Here is a 26,628-nt window from a genome sequence, read left to right on the forward strand (position 1 = left end):
AATAAAGCAATAACAACATTTTTAAAGTAACAACAAAATTAATAAATCAATACAAAAAAAGAAATAAAACATTTAATAAAGCAATAAAAAAAAAAATAGAACAAGAAAAAAATTAAAAAATGTGTGGACAACCATTATAATAAAAACAGATTTTATTGCTTTATTAATTTGTTTTTATTGCTTGAATTTTTTCATTGCTTTATTAATTTTCCTATGACACTGTACTGAGTCTTTGATTTATGTTGTACAATTTTCCATTTTATCTATTATTTGTTCACTCTCATTGTTGAGGTTGTTCTTAATTTATTATGTTACTTGGGGGGGGGGGGGGGGGGGGGGGGGGTCCCCACATCTGCGGTACTCTCCAAGGTTTCTCATTGTCAATCAATCAATCAATGTTTATTTATATAGCCCTAAATCACAAGTGTCTCAAAGGGCTGCACAAGCCACAACGACATCCGCGGTTCAGAGCCCACATAAGGGCAAGGAAAAACTCACAACCCAGTGGGACGTCGATGTGAATGACTATGAGAAACCTTGGAGAGGACCCCCCCCCCCCCCCCCCCCCCCCCTTTTAGGGATGACCGGATGCAATGGACGTCGAGTGGGTCTGACATAATATTGTGAAAGTTGAGTCCATGGTGGATCCAATACAATAGTGAGAGTCCAGTCCATAGTGGATCTAACATAATAGTGTGAGAGTCCAGTCCATAGTGGATCTAACATAATAGTGAGAGTCCAGTCCATAGTGGATCTAACATAATAGTGTGAGAGTCCAGTACGTAGTGGATCTAGTTAATAGTGTGAGAGTCCAGTCCATAGTGGATCTAACATAATAGTGAGAGTCCAGTCCATAGTGGATCTAACATAATAGTGTGAGAGTTCAGTCCATAGTGGATCTAACATAATAGTGTGAGAGTCCAGTCCATAGTGGATCTAACATAATAGTGTGAGAGTCCAGTCCATAGTGGATCTAACATAATAGTGTGAGAGTCCAGTACGTAGTGGATCTAGTTAATAGTGTGAGAGTCCAGTCCATAGTGGATCTAACATAATAGTGAGAGTCCAGTCCATAGTGGATCTAACATAATAGTGTGAGAGTCCAGTCCATAGTGGATCTAACATAATAGTGAGAGTCCAGTCCATAGTGGATCTAACATAATAGTGTGAGAGTCCAGTCCATAGTGCAGCGTTTCTCAAAGTGTGGGGAATAGAGACATGACAGGTGGGGCGCGAGGAACGGGAGGAAATTTCACTTTAAATTTTTTTTTTAAATTATTATATTCTTAGATTATTTTTTTTACTATGCTTTCATTTTCTATACACACTGTAAATCACTTTGTGATTCTGTCTGTGAAATCCGCTATATAAATAAATGGAAATTACCGGTACTTATTTTTACTGTAGGCTTTATATTTCTCGGTACAAGTGAAAGTTTGACAGACATAGCAACAGTAACTAATGGGGGCGGGGCTAAGCGGAACAAACTTTCGCGCGGATGGGTAGCAGGCTAATGTGTGGATCACAATTACACAAATATATACATTTGTGACTCGCACCTCAAAGGTCGTCGAGCCAGAGCCAGCGCCTGCAGAGAAACAAAAATCTGACGAGCACACACTGTGTCATTCACCGGGAAGCACTAGCGTCAAGGCAGCTCAGCCCCGAACTCAATGAGGTTTTAACAGATGTTGTGAGCGCGGTAAATTTGATCAAAACACGACCACTGAAAGCGCGACTTTTCTCTGCACTGTGTGAGGAAATGGGAGCTGATCATACAGCCGTGCTGTTTCACAGTGAAGCAAGGTGGCTCTCCTGGGGGAAGGTGCTGTCACTTGCCCTGTCTTGCCAAATGCATAGCTCCTCCTTTTTTTTTTGCAAAGATTGCAAAGTGGCACTTTTATTGTATTTATTATTGAACTTGATGCAAGTTATTTGATTTATTATTGAACTTGATGCAAGTTATAACACTTTTTTTGATTTATTATTGAACTTGATGCAAGTTATAACACTTTTTTTGATTTATTATTGAACTTGATGCAAGTTATAACACTTGTTTTATTTATTATTGAACTTGATGCAAGTTATAACACTTTTTTTGATTTATTATTGAACTTGATGCAAGTTATTTGATTTATTATTGAACTTGATGCAAGTTATAACACTTTTTTTGATTTATTATTGAACGTGATGCAAGTTATAACACTTTTTGATTTATTATTGAACTTGATGCAAGTTATAACACTTTTTTTATTTATTATTGAACTTGATGCAAGTTATAACACTTTTTTTTATTTATTATTGAACTTGATGCATGTTATAACACTTATTTGATTTATTATTGAACTTGATGCAAGTTATAACACTTTTTTTGATTTATTATTGAACGTGATGCAAGTTATAACACTTTTTTTGATTTATTATTGAACTTGATGCAAGTTATAACAGTTTTTTTGATTTATTATTGAACGTGATGCAAGTTATAACACTTTCTTTTTTTTTATTATTGAACTTGATGCAAGTTATACCACAGCTGCACAGTTATTTTATTTATTATTGAACTTAATGTTATTTTATGTTATTGAGTTTGAATGTATACAACTTGATGTTCAATAAATTTGAAAATGTTAAAGCTTGGCATTAGCGCTCTGTTGGGGCGATGGGGGCAGGTGGGGCTTGAAAACTCCCCCTTGTCCAAAGTGGGGGATGACAAAAAAAGTTTGAGAACCACTGCCATAGTGGAACTAACATAATAGTGTGAGAGTCCAGTCCATAGTGGATCTAACATTGTCCCATTGGGTTGAGTTTTTCCTTGCCCTGATTTGGGATCTGAACCCAGGATGTCGTTGTGGCTTGTGCAGCCCTTTGAGACACTCGTGTTTTAGGGCTATATAAAACAACATTGATTGATTGATTGACCACAGCTGTGACTATCTATCTTCTTGTCTAAAATGCACACTGATGAAGACATTGTGGAAAGCGGTCTGTGTTTGGTACTTGGTACTAAAATGACCAGAAGGACACGAGTGTTGCTGGCCTCGCTTTTCCTTCAAGTACACTTTTTGCTGTGCACCTCTTTATTTGTTTTTTTTAGCAGAATGCCTGTTTTTCGCTGTAATTTGTCTAGCGAGCCAGTTGGTGGCAGCTCCTACTCACCGATGCAGGAGCGGTTGTTTCCCGCCAGCTGGAAGCCGGGCTCACACTGGCAGGAGAAGGAGCCGGGCACGTTGACGCAGCGATGCTGGCAGTATCTGTACCTGCACTCATCGATGTCTGCCACGGGGAGAAGAGGCGGGACCTTTAAAGCACACTCGTCTCAAAAAAAACCCCACCACAAGTCCTCACCGATGCACTCGGGGCCCACTTTGCGGTATCCGTCGGGGCACTGACAGGTGAAGGCTCCCAGGGTGTTGATGCACTGCTGGCTGGGCTGGCAGTCGTCTTCATCCCGCTCGCACTCGTCCACGTCTGGGTCATGTGACAAAGAACGCTGTTACGTGTAGAATAGGGTTGCACGGTATACCGCTACTAGTATAGTACCGCCATACTAATGAATCATATTCAGTACTATACCACCTCCAAAAAGTACTGGTCATCAACCCTTCCCACCCTCCCGTCGTCGTCACGTCGTGACATTGCTGGTTTTACCAGCAGGAGCATGTTCGGCAGCGCGCGCACACAGAGTACTTACAAGCAGACACAGTGTGTAGACAGAAAAGGGAGAACAGACGCATTTTGGTGTAAAAAGTCAAGATAAAGGTGAAGTTATAACACTGTATGGCGACAAATGAAAGTAAGTTTCTCACAAGTAACATTATCACTGGAGGATGAGGAATAGTGAAACCTGCTTCACTACACACCGTAGGAGGATACAATAGCTCACAGGCGCCACAATGTAAACAAACGCTATGGGTGGATCTACACCTGACATCCACTGTAATGATACCAAGTACAGGAGCGTATCTAGTCGATACTACTATGATTACATCAATATTTTTTATCGTCACAAAATCTTTTTTCCTTTTTAAAAAAATTCATATTATCCCTGGACACATGAGGACTCTGAATATGACCAATGTATGATCCTGTAACTACTTGGTATCGGATCCATACCTAAATGTGTGGTATCATCCAAAACTAATGTAAAGTATCAAAGAAGAGAAGAATAAGTGATTATTACATTTTAACAGAAGTGTAGATAGAACATGTTAAAACAGAAAATAAGCAAATGTTAACAGTAAATGAACAAGTAGATTAATAATCCATTTTTTACAGTTTGTCCCTCAAAATGTGTACAAAATAATAGGTGTATAAATGACACAATATGTTACTGCATACGTCAGCAGACTAATTAGGAGTCTTTGTTTGTTTACTTACTACTAAAAGACAAGTTGTCTAGTATGTTCACTATTTTATTTAAGGACTAAATTACAATAATAAACATATGTTTCATGTACACTAACATTTTTTGTTCAAATAAAGCTAATAATAATGACATTTTTTGTGGTCCCCTTTATTTAGAAAATAATCTAAATACATTTTGGTAGCGGTACCAAAATATTGGTACGCCAGCCAAGAATGTTCAAATAAAATCTAAACATCCATCCATCCATCCATTTATTTTCTACCGCTTCTCCCTTTTGGGGTGGCGGGAGCCTATCTTAGCTGTATTCGGGCGACCGGGCATTTATTCCGGAAAATTTGCAAACGCCGCTGATGGTGTGTTTGACAGAGGAGTAACTGGAAGGAGATAATGATGAAGTCCACTCTCCAAGATAAACACTGTCCATTGTTATTGCATCATTTCATAAAAATGACAGTTTATACACAATATTTCTTATGTAAAAGTTTGTTTTCTTTTTCAGAGTCATGTTACAAGTTAAAATGGTGTCATTTGGGGCTGGACAAGCACCGATTATCATAAATTCCAGACTATGAGCCGCTACTTTTTTCCTACACTTTGAGGCTTATAAATAAATGAACAAGTAGATTAATAATCCAATTTTTACAGTTTGTCCCTCATACTATAGACAAAATAATAGGTGTATAAATGACACAATATGTTACTGCATACGTCAGCAGACTAATTAGGAGTCTTTGTTTGTTTACTTACTACTAAAAGACAAGTTGTCTAGTATGTTCACTATTTTATTTAAAGAGGAACATTATCACCAGACCTATGTAAGCGTCAATATATACCTTGATGTTGCAGAAAAAAGACCATATATTTTTTTAACCGATTTCCGAACTCTAAATGGGTGAATTTTGGCGAATTAAACGCCTTTCTAATATTCGCTCTCGGAGCGATGACGTCACACCGGGAAGCAATCCGCCATTTTCTCAAACACCAAGTCAAATCAGCTCTGTTATTTTCTGTTTTTTCGACTGTTTTCCGTACCTTGGAGACATCATGCCTCGTCGGTGTGTTGTCGGAGGGTGTAACAACACGAACAGGGACGGATTCAAGTTGCACCAGTTTGTTCCCGCAGACGAGCGAGCTAAACCCCCTGGATGTCTTGGCTCACACCGTCCCGAAGATGATCAAGAGAAGAATATCGACCCTAGCTTCCCTGGCCTGCTGACATGAGGGTATGTCTACAGAATATATTAATTGATGAAAACTGGGCTGTCTGCACTCTCAAAGTGCATGTTGTTGCCAAATGTATTTCATATGCTGTAAACCTAGTTCATAGTTGCTAGTTTCCTTTAATGCCAAACAAACACATACCAATCGTTGGTTAGAAGGCGATCGCCGAATTCGTCCTCGCTTTCTCCCGTGTCGCTGGCTGTCGTGTCGTTTTCGTCGGTTTCGCTTGCATACGGTTCAAACCGATATGGCTCAATAGCTTCAGTTTCTTCTTCAATTTCGTTTCCGCTACCTGCCTCCACACTACAACCATCCTTTTCAATACATGCCTAATCTGTTGAATCGCTTAAGCCGCTGAAATCCGAGTCTGAATCCGAGCTAATGTCGCTATAGCTTGCTGTTCTTTCCGCCATGTTTGTTTGTGTTGGCTTCACTGTGTGACGTCACAGGAAAATGGACGGGTGTATATAACGATGGTTAAAATCAGGCACTTTGAAGCTTTTTTTAGGGATATTGCGTGATTGGTAAAATTTTGAAAAAAACTTCGAAAAATATAATAAGCCACTGGGAACTGATTTTTAATGGTTTTAACCATTCTGAAATTGTGATAATGTTCCCTTTTAAGGACTAAATTACAATAATAAACATATGTTTCATGTACCCTAACATTTTTTGTTCAAATAAAGCAAATAATGAAATTATTTTGTGGTGCCCTTTATTTAGAAAAGAATCGAAATACATTTTAGTACCGGTACCAAAATATTGGTACGCCAGCCAAGAATGTTCAAATAAAATCTAAACATCCATCCATCCATTTATTTTCTACCGCTTGTCCCTTTTGGGGTTACATTATTTCATAAAAATGACAGTTTATATGACATTATATTGTTTAGTTGTTATACAATATTTCTTATGTAAAAGTGTGTTTTCTTTTTCACGTTACAAGTTAAAATGGTGTCATTTTGGGCTGGACAAGCACCGATTATCGTAAATTCCAGGCTATGAGCCGCTACTTTTTTCCGACACTTTGAGGCTTATAAGTAAATGAACAAGTAGATTAATAATCCAATTTTTACAGTTTGTCCTTAATAATGTGTACAAAATAATAGGTGTATAAATGTTACTGCATACGTCAGCAGAGTCTTTGTTTGTTTACTTACTACTAAAAGACAAGTTGTCTAGTATGTTCACTATTTTATTTAAGGACTAAATTACAATAATAAACATATGTTTCATGTACCCTAACATTTTTTGTTCAAATAAAGTCAATAATGACATTTTTTTGTGGTCCCCTTTATTTTGAAAATAATCGAAATACATTTTAGTAGCGGTACCAAAATATTGGTACGCCAGCCAAGAATGTTCAAATAAAATTTAAACATCCACCCATCCATTTATTTTCTACCGCTTGTCCCTTCTGGGGTGGCGGGGAGCCTATCTCAGCTGCATTCGGGCGACCGGGCATTTATTCCGGAAAATTTGCAAACGCCGCTGATGGTGTGTTTGACAGAGGAGTAACTGGAAGGAGATAAACGCTGTCCATTGTTATTGCATTATTTCATAAAAATGACAGTTTATACACAATATTTCTTATGTAAAAGTTGGTTTTCTTTTTCAGAGTCACGTTGCAAGTTAAAATGGTGTCATTTTGGGCTGGACAAGCACCGATTATCGTAAATTCCAGACTATGAGCCGCTACTTTTTTCCGACACTTTGAGGCTTATAAGACGGTACGGCTAATTTATGCATTTTTTCAAAATATCGGTACCGGGGACAACACTGGTGTGGAAGCGTGCGCCACAAGACGGCAGATGTTCTGGTGTGAAATCTAGCAGTGTGTGTGTGTGCGTGTCCACTCCCACAGAGAAACACTCATTGTCCACCTGTCCCCCACTAACAACCTGACAGAAGATGTCCAACAATCTCACCCACGCAGCTGTCGCCCTGCGGCTCGTAGCCCAGAGGGCAGGGGTTGAAGGCCTCGGTGGGCGTGACGGGGGGCTCCGGGGCCGGGATGACGGAGGCGGAGCGTGGAAGGCACAGGTAACCTCCGTAGTGGTTGAAGCATTTCATCTCCCCCTTGCAGGCGTCCGGAATGGTCTCGCACTCGTTTATATCTAATTGGGGAGGCGGGGGCACACGTTAACGTGAGGTCACCACAACACGGCTGACATGAGACCAACGTCACCTTTGCAGTGGTCCGTCTGAGGGTCCCAGTGATAGCCATCGGTGCATTCCTGCACGGGGCAACATACTCGTGTAAATACGTGCTAATGTACATGGTGGCTCATAGAAGTATTAGGGCTGTCAAAGTTAACGCCGTTGTCAGGTTCAAACACTGATGACATCTATTAAACAAGACAAGAAGCAAGGAATTAAACAGAGAGAGAATTCAATTCAGCTCAATTGAGGAGAAACGTGTAGACACTGTACCCTTGCACAGTGTCGTCCCACGCTCTGACGAAAGATTGTACGCAGCCTCTTTTATTTGGATTTTCCCTGATTACATGGCAACAGCTGTTTCTAAAGGGACCGGGGGTCGTAAACAGCCACCGCCTTTGGTTACAAAACAGTTCAAAGAAAAGGTGCCTGGAGGGGGGGTCAGGCCCTGTCTCCTCTCCGCTTTGTACAAACCCTGTTTCCATATGAGTTGGGAAATTGTGTTAGATGTAAATATAAACGGAATACAATGATTTGCAAATCCTTTTCAAGCCATATTCAATTGAATGCACTACAAAGACAAGATATTTGATGCAAATAATAATTAACTTAGAATTTCATGGCTGCAACACGTGCCAAAGTAGTTGGGAAAGGGCATGTTCACCACTGTGTTACATCACCTTTTCTTTTAACAACACTCAATAAACGATTGGGAACTGAGGAAACTAATTGTTGGAGCTTTGAAAGTGGAATTCTTTCCCATTCTTGTTTTATGTAGAGCTTCAGTCGTTCAACAGTCCGGGGTCTCCGCTGTCGTATTTTACGCTTCATAATGCGCCACACATTTTCGATGGGAGACAGGTCTGGACTGCGGGCGGACCAGGAAAGTACCCGCACTCTTTTTTTACGAAGCCACGCTGTTGTAACACGTGCTGAATGTGGCTTGTCATTGTCTTGCTGAAATAAGCAGGGGCGTCCATGAAAAAGACGGCGCTTAGATGGCTGCATATGTTGTTCCAAAACCTGTATGTACCTTTCAGCATTAATGGTGCCTTCACAGATGTGTAAGTTACCCATGCCTTGGGCACTAATGCACCCCCATACCATCACACATGCTGGCTTTTGAACTTTGCGTCGATAACAGTCTGGATGGTTCGCTTCCCCTTTGGTCCGGATGACACAATGTCGAATATTTCCAAAAACAATATGAAATGTGGACTCGTCAGACCACAGAACACTTTTTCACTTTGCATGAGTACATCTTAGATGATCTCGGGCCCAGAGAAGCCGGCGGCGTTTCTGGGTGTTGTTGATAAATGGCTTTCGCTTTGCATAGTAGAGCTTTAACTTGCACTTACAGATGTAGCGACCAACTGGATTTAGTGACAGTGGTTTTCTGAAGTGTTCCTGAGCCCATGTGGTGATATCCTTTAGAGACCGATGTCGGTTTTTGATACAGTGCCGTCTGAGGGATCGAAGGTCACGGTCATTCAATGTTGGTTTCCGGTTTACGTGGAGTGATTTCTCCAGATTCTCTGAACCTTTTGATGATATTATGGACTGTAGATGTTGAAATCCCTAAATTTCTTGCAATTGCACTTTGAGAAACGTTGTTCTTAAACTGTTTGACTATTTGCTCACGCAGTTGTGGACAAAGGGGTGTACCTCGCCCCATCCTTTCTTGTGAAAGACTGAGCATTTTTTGGCAAGCTGTTTTTATACCCAATAATGGCACCCACCTGTTCCCAATTAGCCTGCACACCTGTGGGATGTTCCAAATAAGTGTTTGATGAGCATTCCTCAACTTTATCAGTATTTATTGCCACCTTTCCCAACTTCTTTGTCACGTGTTGCTGGCATTAAATTCTACAGTTAATGATTATTTGCAAAAATAAAATGTTTATCAGTTTGAACATCAAATATGTTGTCTTTGTAGCTTATTCAACTGAATATGGGTTGAAAATGATTTGAAAATCATTGTATTCCGTTTATATTTACATCTAACACAATTTCCCAACTCATATGGAAATGGGGTTTGTAGATCTCGGGTCAAGACAAAATCTTCCTGTGATTACAATACATCAAAGAAACTGACACCCTCATGTCGCTCCCCATCCTACACAGTGGAGTTTTACGAGCCTTTTGTTTGGTAAGATCAAAGACAGCTATTGTCTGCTCGCCGGGAACTCATTGAACCACAAAGTTTTGTGATAACTTAGATACAATTATTCTGACGGCTGTAACTACCCGGTGTGTGTTTTCTGTTATTGTTTTGTTTAGTCTTCATTTTAGAATATATATTATATTTAATAATAACGGTTTGTTTGTTTATTTAGTGTTATCATTATTATTATTTTTATTTATTTAGTAGTATTGGTCACAATTTTGCAAAATATATACTAGGGTTGTTCCGACGCCAATATTTTGGTCCCGGTACCAAAATGTATTGCGATACTTTGATACTTTTCGGGGGGAAAAAAGGCATTATTGGTTTTATTTTAACAAAAAAATCTTACGGTAGATTAAACATATGTTTCTTATTGCAATCGAAGAACAATTTAGTCCTTAAATGAAATAGTGAACATACTGGACAACTTGTTTTTTAGTAGTAAGTAAACAAACAAAGACTCCTTGTTATTGTCAATAGTGCTGAATGTGTGTTTTTTCTTCTCTTCTTCTGTTATTATTTTGTATTTTATTGTTTTTGTTTTGTTTTGTACAACACTTCTGTGCTTGCCACTTGCCTGTGCATGAAAATCTAGTCCAGTTTTATTTGAGTTTAATAATACCAACACAGGCACTCGTAAATGTGTTAGGATATTAGCTTAGGCTAACAATGTTAGCTTCATTACATTACGACGGCAGGTACAAATATGCATGAAAAGACTCCTACAGACATCACACATGGGACGCTTTAGTAAGTATGAACCGTTTTAGTTACAAACTTACAAACGTTGCCAAACTGACCCTCGCCCCAGTCCGTAGCTTGAGTGTTTTACTTGTTTTAAGTGTTTTGGTCCTAAATTATATCAGTAAGATATTACAGCTTGTTGATGAGATTTGATGAGCTATATTGAGTAAAACATGCTTGAAACTAGAATATCAACTGATGCAAAGCTGTGTCATCAACACTCACAAGTATAAAACTACTTTTTTTAAAGTAATAATTTCTTATTTCAGGCGTGAAATAAAAAAAAATCATGACTTTGACACAATTGTGTCTCATAATTAAAACAGATGACAGCCAAATGGACTTTGCTGGTTTATTTTCAATGAAACAATAGAACATACCGTATTTTCCGCACTATAAGGCGCACCTAAAAACCACAAATTTTCTCAAAAGCTGACAGTGCGCCTTATAACCCGGTGCGCTTTATATATGGATTAATATTACGATTCATTTTCATAAAGTTTCGATCTCGCAACTACGGTAAACAGCCGCCATCTTTTTTCCCGGTAGAACAGGAAGCGCTTCTTCTTCTACGCAAGCAACCGCCAAGGTAAGCACCCGCCCCCATAGAACAGGAAGCGCTTCTTCTTCTACTGTAAGCAACCACCCGCCCGCGTAGAAGAAGAAGAAGCGCGCGGATATCACGTTTCATTTCCTTTGTGTGTTTACATCTGTAAAGACCAGACCACAAAATGGCTCCTACTAAGCGACACGCGTATAACGCAGAATTTAAACTTAAGGCAATAAGTCATGCCGAAGAACACGGAAATAGAGCAGCAGCAAGAGTATATAACATAAATGAATCAATGGTGCGTAGGTGGAGGAAGCAAGAAGATGACCTGCGCCAGGTAAAGAAGACAAAACAGAGTTTCCGAGGGAACAAAGCAAGATGGCTACTGTTGGAGGACAAACTCGAACAGTGGGTTGTTGAGCAGAGAGCAGCAAGCAGAAGTGTCAGCACCATCACTATTCCAATGAAGGCAACAGCGCTAGCAAGGGAACGTCATGGGAGGAATCTTTGAAGACCCGCGATGAGTGTGTGCATCTGGGTTCCTCTCGGATCGCCAACTCCCCCGAACTGGAGCCGCCAGATAACTTCAGAAAGTGAGCGTTATGTTTATTTTGTGTGTTGTGACATTAACGTTCGAGCAACATTATGTTGCTATTGCTCTGCACTATTTTGAATTTTACTATGTTTGTGATTGCACATTTGCGTACATTTTGGGACAGAGTTGTTAGAACGCTGGTTTTTAATATATTATTAAAGTTTGACTGACCTATCTGACTGTTTTTTTGACATTCCTTTAGCGCAGTTAGATGCGGCTTACAACACGGGGCGGCTTATAGGTGGACAAAGTTTTGAAATATGCCGTTCATTGAAGGCGCGGCTTATAACCCAGGGCGCCTTATGGTGCGGAAAATACGGTACGTACCGTATTTTTCGGAATATAAGTCACAGTTTTTTTCATAGTTTGGCCGGGGGTGCGACTTATACTCAGGAGCGACTTATGTGTGAAATGATTAACACATTAGCTTAAAATATCAAATAATATTATTTAGCTCATTCACGTAAGAGACTAGACGTATAAGATTTCATGGGATTTAGCGATTAGGAGTGACAGATTGTTTGGTAAACGTATAGCATGTTCTATATGTTATAGTTATTTGAATGACTCTTACCATAATATGTTACGTTAACATACCAGTTGGTTATTTATGCCTCATATTATTCATACACATACTTATTCAGCCTGTTGTTCACTATTCTTTATTTATTTTAAATTGCCTTTCAAATGTCTATTCTTGGTGTTGGCTTTTATCAAATACATTTCCGCAAAAAAATGTGACTTATACTCCAGTGCGACTTATATATGTTTTTTTCCTTCTTTATTATGCATTTTCGGCCGGTGCGACTTATACTCCGGAGCGACATACTCCGAAAAATGCAGTAATAGATAGTGTAAGATCTAATAGATAGTGGAAATGGAATAGATAGTGGAATATCTAATAGATGTAATAGATGGTAGAATATCTAATATATAGTGGAAGATGTAATAGATAGTGGAATATCTAATAGATGTAATAGATAGTGGAAGATCTAATAGATAGTGAAAGATCTGTAGATGTAATACATAGTGGAAGATGTAATAGATAGTGGAATATCTAATAGATGTAATAGATAGTGGAAGATGTAATAGATAGTGGAATATCTAATAGATGTAATAGATAGTGGAAGATCTAATAGTTAGTGAAAGATCTGTAGATGTAATAGATAGTGGAAGATGTAATAGATAGTGGAATATCTAATAGATGTAATAGATAGTGGAATATCTAATAGATGTAATAGATAGTGGAAAATCTAATAGATAGTGAAAGATCTAAAAGATGTAATAGATAGTGGAAGATGTAATAGATAGTGGAATATCTAATAGATGTAATAGATAGTGGAAGATGTAATAGATAGTGGAATATCTAATAGATGTAATAGATAGTGGAAGATGTAATAGATAGTGAAATATCTAATAGATGTAATAGATAGTGGAAGATGTAATAGATAGTGGAAGATGTAATAGATAGTGGAATATCTAATAGATGTAATAGATAGTGGAAGATGTAATAAATAGTGGAAGATGTAATAGATAGTGAAATATCTAATAGATGTAATAAATAGTGGAAGATGTAAAAAGATAGTGGAAGATGTAATAGATAGTGGAATATCTAACAGACGTAATAGATAGTGGAAGATCTAATAGTTAGTGAAAGATCTGTAGATGTAATAGATAGTGGAAGATGCAATAGATAGTGGAATATCTAATAGATGTAATAGATAGTGGAATATCTAATAGATATAATAGATAGTGGAAAATCTAATAGATAGTGAAAGATCTAATAGATGTAATAGATAGTGGAAGATGTAATAGATAGTGGAATATCTAATAGATGTAATAGATAGTGGAATATCTATTAGATGTAATAGATAGTGGAAAATCTAATAGATAGTGAAATATCTAATAGATGTAAAAGATAGTGGAAGATGTAATAGATAGTGGAATATTTAATATATGTAATAGATAGTGGAAGATCTAATAGATAGTGAAAGATCTAATATATGTAATAGATAGTGGAAGATCTAATATATGTAATAGATAGTGGAAGATCTAATAGATAGTGAAATATCTAATATATGTAATAGATAGTGGAAGATGTAATAGATAGTGAAAGATCTAATATATGTAATAGATAGTGGAATATCTAATAGATGTAATAGATAGTGGAAGATCTAATAGATAGTGAAAGATCTAATATATGTAATAGATAGTGGACGATCTAATAGATAGTGAAAGATATAATATATGTAATAGATAGTGGAAGATGTAATAGATAGTGGAAGATGTAATAGATAGTGGAATATCTAATAGATAGTGGAAGGTTGTTCCACAGTCTAGGCCTGCCACTGAGAAAGATCTATCTCCTCTGGTTAGTTGGGTTAGCACAGCGTTTCTCAAAGTGTGGGGCGCGCCCCACTGGTGGGGAATAGAGACATGACAGGTGGGGCGCGAGGAAGGTGAGGAAATTTCACTTTAAATTTTTTTTTTTTTTAATTATATTCTTAGATTTTTTTTTTGTACTATGCTTTCATTTTCTATACACACTGTAAATCACTTTGTGATTCTGTCTGTGAAATCCGCTATATAAATCAATGTAAATTACTTATTTTTCCTGTAGGCTTTAAATTTCTGATAGGAGCGAAAGTATGACAGACATAGCAACAGTAACTAATGGGGGCGGGGCTAAGCGGAACAAACTTGACGAGACAAGCGCAGCAAAATGAAAAGCTGTCCCACTGTCAAACGACACAGTTGCGAGACGTATATGCGACATTGCAAGTGATCTTGAGGAACAACTCGGAGACAAATGAAAAGAAAGTCGTTTTGCTTTACAAGTGGACGAAGCTACTGACAGCAATAAAGACTGCCTGTTCATCGCATACGTCCGCTTTGTGAATGGCGAGTCACTGTGCGAGGATTTGCTGTTTTGCAAATACATCAAAAATAGAGCCACTGCTGATGAGCTGTTCAAGATAATGGACAGTTTCCTCAAAGAACACGACCTTATATTGGGAAAACTGTGTGGGCTTTTACTCTGATGGCGCACAGACCATGGCAGGGTCAAGAAACGGGCTGCAGGCTCTAATAAAGAGGGTTGCGCCAAATGCGCATTGGACACACTGTGTCATTCACCGGGAAGCACTCGCGTCAAGGCAGCTCAGCCCCCAACTCAATGAGGTTTTAACATGTTGTGAGCGCGATAAATGTGATCAAAACAAGACCGCTGAAAACGCGACTGTTCTCTGCACTGTGCATACTTGCCAACCCTCCCGGATTTTCCGGGAGACTCCCGAAATTCAGCGCATCTCCCAAAACCCTCCCGGGACAAATTTTCTCACGAAAATCTCCCGAAATTCATGCGGACCTGAGTGACGTGTCGACAGCCTGTTTTCACGTCCGCTTTCCCACAATATAAACAGCGTGCCTGCCCAATCACGTTATAACTGTAGAATGATGGAGGGCGAGTTCTTGGTTTCTTATGTGGGTTTATTGTTAGGCAGTTTCATTAACGTCCTCCCAGCGCGGTAACAACACACAACAACAGCAGTCACGTTTTCGTCTACCGTAAAGCAGTTGGTCTGCCGTAAACAGCAATGTTGTGACACTCTTAAACAGGACAATACTGTCATCTACTGTACATGCATATGTGACAATAACATCTAGGGCTTTTAGAGAGTGCAGAGCTCAACTGCGCACACAACAAGGAGACAAAGCAGAATGCATCATCAGAGAGGGTGTTCAGCATGGTTAGAAAAATAGTGACAGAGAATAGAACAAGGATGGACAATTCAACCCTTAACTCAACAATGAGTAGATGAGTGTTATGTGTGTGTATATGTGTAAATAAATGAACCCTGAAATTCAAGTATTTATCTTATATATATATATATATATTTATGTGAAATACTTGACTTGGTGAATTCTAGCTGTAAATATACTCCTCCCCTCTTAACCACGCCCCCTCTCCCTAAATCGGAGGTCTCAAGGTTGGCAAGTATGGCACTGTGTGAGGAAATAGGAGCTGATCATACAGCCGTGCTGTTTCACAGTGAAGCAAGGTGGCTTTCCCAAGGCAAAGTGCTGTCACTTGCCCTGTCTTGCCAAATGCATAGCTCCTCCTTTTTTTTGTTGCAAAGATTGCAAAGTGGCACTTTTATTTTATTTATTATTGAACTTGATGCAAGTTATTTGATTTATTATTGAACTTGATGCAAGTTATAACACTTTTGTTTTATTTATTATTGAACTTGATATTATTTTATATTATTGAGTTTGAATGTATACAACTTGATATTACTTGATGTTCAATAAATTTGAAAATGTTAAGCTTGGCATTAGCGTTCTGTTGGGGCGATGGGGACAGGTGGGGCTTGAAAACTCCCCCTTGTCCACAGTGGGGGATGACAAAAAAAAGTTTGAGAACCACTGAGTTAGCACAAGGTCAATATGTGGACATGACACATGAGGTAGATGATACGTAGAAGAGTTTTTATTTATGCTTTATTTTCTTTTTGTTCAGTTCTAGAAGGGCTGTGACTTACAGTTTAATTGCTTTGTAGGTCCACTGAGATTTAGTCCAAGTTCATTGTGTTCTTCACGGGCTTTTTGAAACCGCACCACTTTTTTCCTTGGAATTTTCAACTAAGTGTTTTTTTGTCAAGAGGATTATTTGTGATTTGTACATTTTCAAAATGTGCTTCTTCTATTTTGGACCAAAGTAAAACAAAGAAAACAATTTGAAGTTGTCGTAGTTGTATTTTTAATTACATTTTTAATTTTTTATGTATTTTTAATTTTAATTTATTATGCCGTGATTTTACCTGTCCGGCCAACATGGGAATACATTTTCCTCATGTGGCCCCTGAACTAAACTGAGTTTGACACCCCTTATATACAGTACAGGCCTAAAGTTTGGACACACATTCTCATTTCAATGCCTTTTCTTTATTTTCATGACTATTTACATTGTAGATTGTCACTGAAGGCATCAAAACTATGACACCTGTGAAGTGAAAACCATTTCGGGTGACTACCTCTTGAAGCTCATGGAGAGAATGCCAAGAGTGTGCAAAGCAGTAATCAGAGAAAAAAGTGTGTCTCTTTTGGAGAAACTAGAATATAAAACATGTTTTCAGTTATTTCACCTTTTTTGTTAAGTACATAACTCCACATGTGTTCATTCATAGTTTTGATGTGACAATCTACAATGTAAATAGTCATGAAAATAAAGAAAATGCATTAAATGAGAAAGTGTGTCCAAACTTTTGGCCTGTGCTGTAAATTGTAACATAATATCATATTTATGTATGCTACACTGTAACAACATCGTATCATTAAATATATGCGATATCAGAACACAATATATACAAACCCAAAAGCAGTGAAGTTGTCACGTTGTGTAAATGGTAAATAAAAAGAGAATACAATGATTTGCAAATCCTTTTCAACTTATATTCAATTGAATAGACTGCAAAGACAAGATATTTAACGTTCCAACTGGTAAACTTTGTTATTTTTTGCAAATATTAGCTCATTTGGAATTTGATGCCTGCAACATGTTTCACAAAAGCTGTCACAAGTGGCAAAAAAGACTGAGAAAGTTGAGTGATGCTCATCAAAGACTTATTTGGAACATCCCACAGGTGAACAGGCTAATTGGGAACAGGTGGGTGCCATGATTGGGTATAAAAGCAGCTCCCATGAAATGCTCAGTCATTCACAAACAAGGACGGGGCGAGGGTCACCACTTTGTCGACAAATGCCTGAGCAAATTGTTTAAGAACAACATTTCTCAACCAGCTATTGTAAGGAATTTAGGGATTTCACCATCTACGCTCCGTAATATCATCAAAAGGTTCACAGAATCTGGAGAAATCACTGCACGTAACATTGAATGCCCGTGACCTTGGATCCCTCAGGCGGTACTGCATCAAAAAGTGACATCGGTGTGTAAAGGATATCACCACATGGGCTCAGAAACACTTCAGAAAACTACTGTCAGTAACTACAGTTGGTCACTACATCTGTAAGTGCAAGTTAAAACTCTACTATGCAAAGCCAAAGCCATTTATCAACAACACCCAGAAACGCCGCCGGCTTTGCTGGGCCCGAGCTCATCTAAGATGGACTGATGCAAAGTGGGAAAGTGTTCTGTGGTCTGACAAGTTCACATTTGAAATTTTTCTTGGAAACTGTGGACGTCGTGTCCTCCAGAACAAAGAGGAAAAGAACCATCCGGATTGTTATAGGCGCAAAGTTGAAAAGCCAGCATCTGTGATGGTATGGGGGTGTATTAGTGCCCAAGACATGGGTAACTTACACATCTGTGAAGGCACCATTAATGCTGAAAGGTACATACAGGTTTTGGAGCAACATATGTTGCCATCCAAGCAATGTTACCATGGACGCCCCTGCTTATTTCAGCAAGACAATGCCAAGCCACGTGCTACAACAGCGTGGCTTCATGGTAAAAGAGTGCAGGGTACTAGACTGGCCTGCCTGTAGTATACCGGCCCCCCGGACACATTTTTTCTCTAGTCAAAATAATTGCCCAGGCCTGCGCTACACTCATTCACACACAAACACATAAGAGAAAAGAATCATCGTACCGTGTAGGTGTCACTTTCTTGTGGCGGCTGAGTAGTAGCACTGTGGAGGAGCACGCACACGCACACGCACCAGACAGACACACACACACCCTGCATACTAAAGTACTAATGGATGTGAGACAACAACACACACACGCGCACACACACAGCTCAGACTTTTGGATGTGCGGAGCAGTCAATCAGCATCTGTGGAGAAAGACAAATAAAAGTCATCCATCGTGCACAAAGTAGTCCCATTCAGGCCCTCAAGATGCCGTCACTGAGTTTGTTGCCGCATGAGCTGACCAAAATGAATCCGCTCGCGCCAAGAAAAGTAGTCAGTCAGACTCTAAACGGCCTGGACTCTCTGGCCTGTTTGTCCACGCCACAGTGTGGTTTTGATTGTGAGCAGCAGCAAGTTGCCAGCTAGAAGAACATCAACACTGTCTTTAAGGCTAGGAATAATACCTTGTGAGTCACAGTGGGAGCACGTTATTCACTCTTTAACGCTAACTCTTCATACTTGTTGGATTGTGTTGTTCATTAGTCACCTTCACTTAGCTTTGCTGTCACAGAACCTTCACCATGATGGCTTTATTTGTAAAAACAAAAATAGTATTTGCAAATACGTCAATTAAATGAAGAAAAAAGAAATAATAATACATTATTAATAATAATAATAATCAGAAATAAAATAAAATATTATAAATATATATATATATTTTTTTATTATATATATATATATATATATATATATATATATATATATATATATATATATATATATATATATATATATACATATATATATATATATACATATACACACATATAGGGAGTAATCCTTTTTTTTTTGGAAGCAGTACAATCACTAATTCGAGAAATTAAAGTCAGGCTTATGGGGCGTGACATAATTGACCCAGTTTTCCCAGTCCATCCATCTTCTTCCGCTTATCCGAGGTCGGGTCACGGGGGCAGCAGCCTAAGCAGGGAAGCCCAGACTTCCCTCTCCCCAGCCACTTCGTCCAGCTCCTCCCGGGGGATCCCGAGGCGTTTTCCCAGTATGAAGTAAATTTCTCCAATTTATAATTAATAAAGGAAGTTATCTTCTCCATTTTATATATGTCCATTGTGATTTGCATCCATTGCTTATTGATTGTACAGATATGGTGTTGTTTCTGTTGGGCAAGTATGCCTGACGCGCCTCCTACAGCGCCTTGGGTCAGCTGCAATCGCTTTCTTTAACCCCTGAACGCCTCCTGGTGGCGGAGCGGTGGCAGGGACGTCTCCCTGCCACCCCTTGCAGCTGACCCATCTTATTGCCTCGACCCCCAGTACTTATCCCTCCTCCTCAGCCACAACCAGAAGCTTCCCTTTTCTGCTTCCTCAGCAAGGGCCTTGGTTTCCCTTTGGGGCTTAGCCTCAGTCTTTCCCACATCTCGGAGGAGACTTACAGTTGATGTACCGACAAAGCCCCGACAGCCTAGTTCCACAGGGTCGATGGTAGTGGACCAGCCTGCCTCTCTGCACTCAGCAGCCAGATCTGCATACTTGGCTGATTTGCGCTCGTAGGCTGCCTGGATTCCCTCCTCCCAGGGGATGGTGAGCTCAATCAGCATGGCAGACTTGGTAACAGCAGACCACAGCACGATGTCTGGGCGGAGTGAAGTGGTGAGGATCTCAGGGGGGAACTGGAGCTGTTTGCCGATGTCAGCCCTCATACTCCAGTCCCTTGCCAGAGAGAGGACACTGCGGGGGCCTCGTCGGCTAGTGTCTCCTTTGCCTTCCCCTGGCCTCACAAACATGACAGGAAGTTGCTTGGCTATGGATTGGCTGTTGGCCTCTTGTCTACTGCTCTCCAGGACTTCGGCCAGTTTCATCAGGACTTGATCATGCCGCCATCTGTAGCAACCCTGTGTCAGCGCGATCTTGCAGCCTGATTACAAGTGCTGCAGGCTGGCGTTGGGAGCACCACACAGGGGACAGCTCTCCTCTTGGCTGAACCACTGGTGGAGGTTTTTGGGCATGGCAAGGTGTCATACGTTGCCCTGAGTAGGAAGCTGAGTCTGGCTTGTGGCATCTTCCATAGGTCGGCTCAGCTGATGTGTCTGTTGATGGTACCTTCCCAAGTGGTCCATCTTTTTTGGCGACCTTGAGACACGGCCTTAATGGTATATTGCTCCTGGTTCGCCCTTGAGACCTCCTCCACAACCATGGCTCTGCGTTCCCGCTTTGTGGCCTTGGACCAGAGGCGTGGAGAATCTCCCCAGCCAAGCCCCGCTCTCCCTACTTGTACCCTGCCAACTATCTCCTGGTGTTGGAGCCTGCCAATAGCCTTGGCGACCTCTGGCCCTGCTTGCCGGGTGGGTACATGTGCATTCCTCACTGTAGGATCTGAGGATTCTTCCAGCTCAAGAACCAATCTGGCCTTCTCCTGCTTATAGCCCAGGGTGATGGACTAGATTGGCAAATGCAGCGAAGTTGCCCCAAACAAGCCAGTGTCGGAGAAGCAACGCGATAGGCCCAGCCACTTTCGGATGTAGGAGTTGGCTAGTTTGTCCAACCCGTTGGCTGTTGAGGATGGAATCTTGCACATCTTCAGTGGCCACATAACCCTTTGGTACAGTGTGACGTTGTAGCACCACAACTTTTACTTTCCGGGGAGCTGGCTCTTGTTGATACTCGCTAGGCCTTCTGAGAGTTGTTTCCGTGCTGCCTTGCCTGCGTGCTTGTCCGACAGGTCCGCATTGTACTGCCTCCCCAGGCTTTGGATGGACTGGTTGACCAGTAGAGGGATTTGCTCACCTCCTGCAACAAAGATGGTTTTGTCGTTCCTGGTGCATTTGCGCAAGGAGAGGCTTTGTGACTTTGAGGGTTTTATCTTCATCCGTGCCCATGTCACTAGCTCATCCAGCCTCTTCAGACACCTTCTTGTGCATGGGGCTGTTTGCAGCACCACAGTGACATCGTCCATGTAGCTTCGGAGTGGTGGAAGCCTCTGCCCTGTCTGCAGCCTCATTCCTCCTACAGTCTGACGGGCTCCGCGGAGGATGATTTCAAAGTTGGACTCTCCTGGGATATCCTTTCCCTATCCATCCATCCATTTTCTTCCGCTTATCTGAGGTCGGGTCGCAGGGGCAGCAGCCTAAGCAGAGAAGCCCAGACTTCCCTCTCCCCAGCTACTTCGTCCAGCTCCTCCCGGGGGATCCCGAGGGGTTCCCAGGCCAGCCGGGAGACATAGTCTTCCCAATGTGTCCTGGGTCTTCCTCTTGGCCTCCTGCCGGTCGGACGCGCCCCAAACGCCTCTCTAGGGAGGCGTTCGGGTGGCATCCAGACCAGATGCCCGAACCACCTCATCTGGCTCCTCTCGATGTGGAGGAGAAGCGGCTTTACTTTGAGCTCCTCCCGGATGACAGAGCTTCTCACCCTATCTCTAAGGGAGAGCCCCGCCACCCGGCGGAGGAAACTAATTTCGGCCGCTTGTACCCGTGATCTTTTCCTTTCGGTCATAACCCAAAGCTCATGACCATAGGTGAGGATGGGAACGTAGATCTTGTCCTTTAGGTCACAACCCAAAGCTCATGACCACTTGGGTGAGCTGGAACAAGTCAATCAATCAGTCAATCAATCAATCAATGTTTAATTGTATATCCCTAAATCACAGGTGTCTCAAAGGGCAGCACAAGCCACAACGACATCCTCGGTTCAGATACCACATCAGGGCAAGGAAAAACTCAACCCAGTGGGATGACAATGAGAAACCTTGGAGAGGACCGCAGATGTGGGTGACCCTGCCCCCACCCCCTCTCGAGGGCGACCGGTGCAGTGGATGTCGAGTGGATCTAACATAATAGTATGAAAGTCCAGTCCATAGTGGATCTAACATAATAGTGTGAGAGTCCAGTCCATAGTTGATCTAACATAATAGTGTGAGAGTCCAGTCCATAGTGGATCTAGCATAATAGTGAGAGTCCAATACATAGTGGATCTAACATAATAGTGAGAGTCCAGTCCATAGTGGATCTAACATAATAGTGTGAGAGTCCAGTCCATAGTGGATCTAACATAATAGTGTGAGAGTCCAGTCCATAGTGGATCTAACATCATAGTGTGAGAGTCCAGTCCATAGTGGATCTAACATAATAGTGTGAGAGAGTCCAGTCCATAGTGGATCTAACATAATAGTGTGAGAGTCCAGTTCATAGTGGATCTAGCATAATATTGTGAGAGTCCAGTCCATAGTGGATCTAACATAATAGTGTGAGAGTCCAGTCCATAGTGGATCTAACATAATAGTGTGAGAGAGTCCAGTCCATAGTGGATCTAACATAATAGTGTGAGAGTCCAGTTCATAGTGGATCTAGCATAATATTGTGAGAGTCCAGTCCATAGTGGATATAACATAATAGTGTGAGAGTCCAGTCCATAGTGGATCTAACATAATAGTGAGAGTCCAGTCCATAGTGGATCTAACATAATAGTGTGAGAGTCCAGTCCATAGTGGATCTAACATAATAGTGTGAGAGTCCAGTCCATAGTGGATCTAACATCATAGTGTGAGAGTCCAGTCCATAGTGGATCTAACATAATAGTGTGAGAGAGTTCAGTCCATAGTGGATCTAACATAATAGTGTGAGAGTCCAGTTCATAGTGGATCTAGCATAATATTGTGAGAGTCCAGTCCATAGTAGATCTAACATAATAGTGTGAGAGTCCAGTCCATAGTGGATCTAACATAATAGTGTGAGAGTCCAGTCCATAGTGGATCTAACATAATATTGTGAGAGTCCAGTCCATAGTGGATATAACATAATAGTGTGAGAGTCCAGTCCATAGTGGATCTAACATAATAGTGTGAGAGTCCAGTCCATAGTGGATCTAACATAATAGTGTGAGAGTCCAGTCCATAGTGGATCTAACATAATAGTGTGAGAGTCCAGTCCATAGTGGATCTAACATAATAGTGTGAGAGTCCAGTCCATAGTGGATCTAACATAATAGTGTGAGAGTCCAGTCCATAGTGGATCTAACATAATAGTGTGAGAGTCCAGTCCATAGTGGATCTAACATAATAGTGTGAGAGTCCAGTCCATAGTGGATCTAACATAATAGTGTGAGAGTGCAGTCCATAGTGGATCTAACATAATAGTGTGAGAGTCCAGTCCATAGTGGATCTAACATAATAGTGTGAGAGTGCAGTCCATAGTGGGGCCAGCAGGGGACCATCCCGAGCGGAGGTCAGTCCATTGATATTTCCATATTATTGTCCATTCTTCCTCAGATATAGTGATCCCTCCTTCTTTCTCCCCATTTTGTTTTAATATATGAAGTTGAGCATGATTTCATATTCAACAGACCCTTATACAAGCATGAAACACTTCTATCAATAGTTTCTGAATTGTAGGCTTTTGTAAACGCAAAAAAATAGTTTTTTTTATTTTCAAATTAAAATTATGATTGCCGATTTTGAATCCACCCTGCATTTGTTTTGGTATTGTCATGTAGTGTCTTCCTTTTGGGTGGAAGTTGAAAAAATGTGTTTAAGGATTGGTTTGTTTATGAAGCTTGATGTGGTTTCTGTTACTTTAGGAGAGTTCATTGACAGTCATAATTTAGTCAATTTGATTATAGTAATCGGTAAAAGGTTTATTTTTAAAGGACAAAAATAGATATTCACTTAGTTTTACTTTTTTAAAACATTTATTATTAGAACGTTATATGGTTGAAACCGATAACGATGCCAAAAAACATAAAAATACATGGGAAGTCCTCAAATGCTTATTATGAAAATGTACTTGTGTTTATAGGTTATATGCAATCTTTTAATTTGAGTGTACATAAATGAAGGTGTGTGTTGCTGGGCCCGACCTGGACGTAATCTGGACTGGACCTGGTTTTAAGAACCCTAATTTCATTGACAACCTGGTCTGGTGAAGATAATGTCCTTTATTTAAAAAAATAAAAAACGTTTTCTTGACCATAAATAAATAAATAAATAAATAAATAAAAACAGTTACATAGAAACTATTAATTAATGGAAATTAGTACAATTAACTGTTAAAGGTTAGTACTATTAGTGGACCAGCAGCACGCACAATCACGGACTGTATGCCTTGCAGACTGTATTGATATATATTGTTATATTGTTAATATTAATAACTGTATCCATATATATTGTTAATATTAATAACTGTATCCCTTGCAGAGTGTATTTATATATATTGTTAATACTAATAACTGTATCCCTTGCAGACTGTATTGATATATATTGTTAATATTAATAACTATATCCTTTGCAGACTGTATTGATATATATTGTTATATTGTTAATATTAATAACTGTATCCCTTGCAGACTGTATTGATATATATTGTTAATATTAATAACTGTATCCCTTTCAGACTGTATTGTTATATATTGTTATATTGTTAATATTAATAACTGTATCCCTTTCAGAGTGTATTTATATATATTGTTAATAGTAATAACTGTATCCCTTGCAGACTGTATTGTTATATATTGTTATATTGTTAATATTAATAACTGTATCCCTTGCAGACTGTATTGATATATATTGTTACATTGTTAATATTAATAACTGTATCCCTTGCAGACTGTATTGATAAAAATTGTTATATTGTTAATATTAATAACTGTATCCCTTGCAGACTGTATTGATACATATTGTTAATATTAATAACTGTATCCCTTGCAGACTGCATTGATATATATTGTTATATTGTTATTAATAACTGTATCCCTTGCAGACTGTATTGATATATATTGTTATATTGTTAATATTAATAACTGTATCCCTTGCAGACTGTATTGATATATATTGTTGTATTGTTAATATTAATAACTGTATCCCTTGCAGACTGTATTGATATATATTGTTGTATTGTTAATATTAATAACTGTATCCCTTGCAGACTGTATTGATATATATTGTTATATTGTTAATATTAATAACTGTATCCCTTGCAGACTGTATTGTTATATATTGTTATATTGTTAATATTAATAACTGTATCCCTTGCAGACTGTATTGTTATATATTGTTGTATTGTTAATATTAATAACTGTATCCCTTGCAGACTGTATTGATATATATTGTTGTATTGTTAATATTAATAACTGTATCCCTTGCAGACTGTATTGATATATATTGTTATATTGTTAATATTAATAACTGTATCCCTTGCAGACTGTATTGATATATATTGTTGTATTGTTAATATTAATAACTGTATCCCTTGCAGACTGTATTGATATATATTGTTGTATTGTTAATATTAATATCTGTATCCCTTGCAGACTGTATTGATATATATTGTTATATTGTTAATATTAATAACTGTATCCCTTGCAGACTGCATTGATATATATTGTTAATATTAATAACTGTATCCCTTGCAGACTGTATTGATATATATTGTTGTATTGTTAATATTAATAACTGTATCCCTTGCAGACTGCATTGATATATATTGTTATATTGTTAATATTAATAACTGTATCCCTTGCAGACTGTATTGTTATATATTGTTATATTGTTAATATTAATAACTGTATCCCTTGCAGACTGTATTGATATATATTGTTGTATTGTTAATATTAATATCTGTATCCCTTGCAGACTGTATTGATATATATATTGTTATATTGTTAATATTAATAACTGTATCCCTTGCAGACTGCATTGATATATATTGTTATATTGTTAATATTAATAACTGTATCCCTTGCAGACTGTATTGATATATATTGTTATATTGTTAATATTAATAACTGTATCCCTTGCAGACTGTATTGATATATGTTGTTATATTGTTAATATTAATAACTGTATCCCTTGCAGACTGTATTGATATATATTGTTGTATTGTTAATATTAATAACTGTATCCCTTGCAGACTGTATTGATATATATTGTTATATTGTTAATATTAATAACTGTATCCCTTGCAGACTGCATTGATATATATTGTTGTATTGTTAATATTAATAACTGTATCCCTTGCAGACTGTATTGATATATATTGTTATATTGTTAATATTAATAACTGTATCCCTTGCAGACTGTATTGATATATATTGTTATATTGTTAATATTAATAACTGTATCCCTTGCAGACTGTATTGATATATATTGTTATATTGTTAATATTAATAACTGTATCCCTTGCAGACTGCATTGATATATATTGTTAATATTAATAACTGTATCCCTTG

At 39.1% G+C, this 26,628-nt stretch overlaps 1 protein-coding gene across 1 annotated transcript in view; it reads right to left on the reverse strand.

Moving 5' to 3' along the window:
- efemp2a (EGF containing fibulin extracellular matrix protein 2a) overlaps positions 1-26,628 on the reverse strand; it is a 60,689-nt gene that overhangs the window by 12,247 nt on the left and 21,814 nt on the right. Inside the window, exons 2-6 of the mRNA XM_061930666.1 lie at positions 18,415-18,600; positions 7,776-7,824; positions 7,516-7,704; positions 3,346-3,468; positions 3,157-3,273 (exon numbers count right to left, since the gene is read on the reverse strand). Coding sequence (XP_061786650.1) covers positions 3,157-3,273; positions 3,346-3,468; positions 7,516-7,704; positions 7,776-7,824; positions 18,415-18,510 — 574 coding nt within the window. The 5' untranslated portion in view covers positions 18,511-18,600. The remainder of the gene's footprint in view (positions 1-3,156; positions 3,274-3,345; positions 3,469-7,515; positions 7,705-7,775; positions 7,825-18,414; positions 18,601-26,628) is intronic.

Source organism: Nerophis lumbriciformis, linkage group LG36 (genome assembly GCF_033978685.3).
Source record: "Nerophis lumbriciformis linkage group LG36, RoL_Nlum_v2.1, whole genome shotgun sequence".
NCBI lineage: Eukaryota > Metazoa > Chordata > Actinopteri > Syngnathiformes > Syngnathidae > Nerophis > Nerophis lumbriciformis.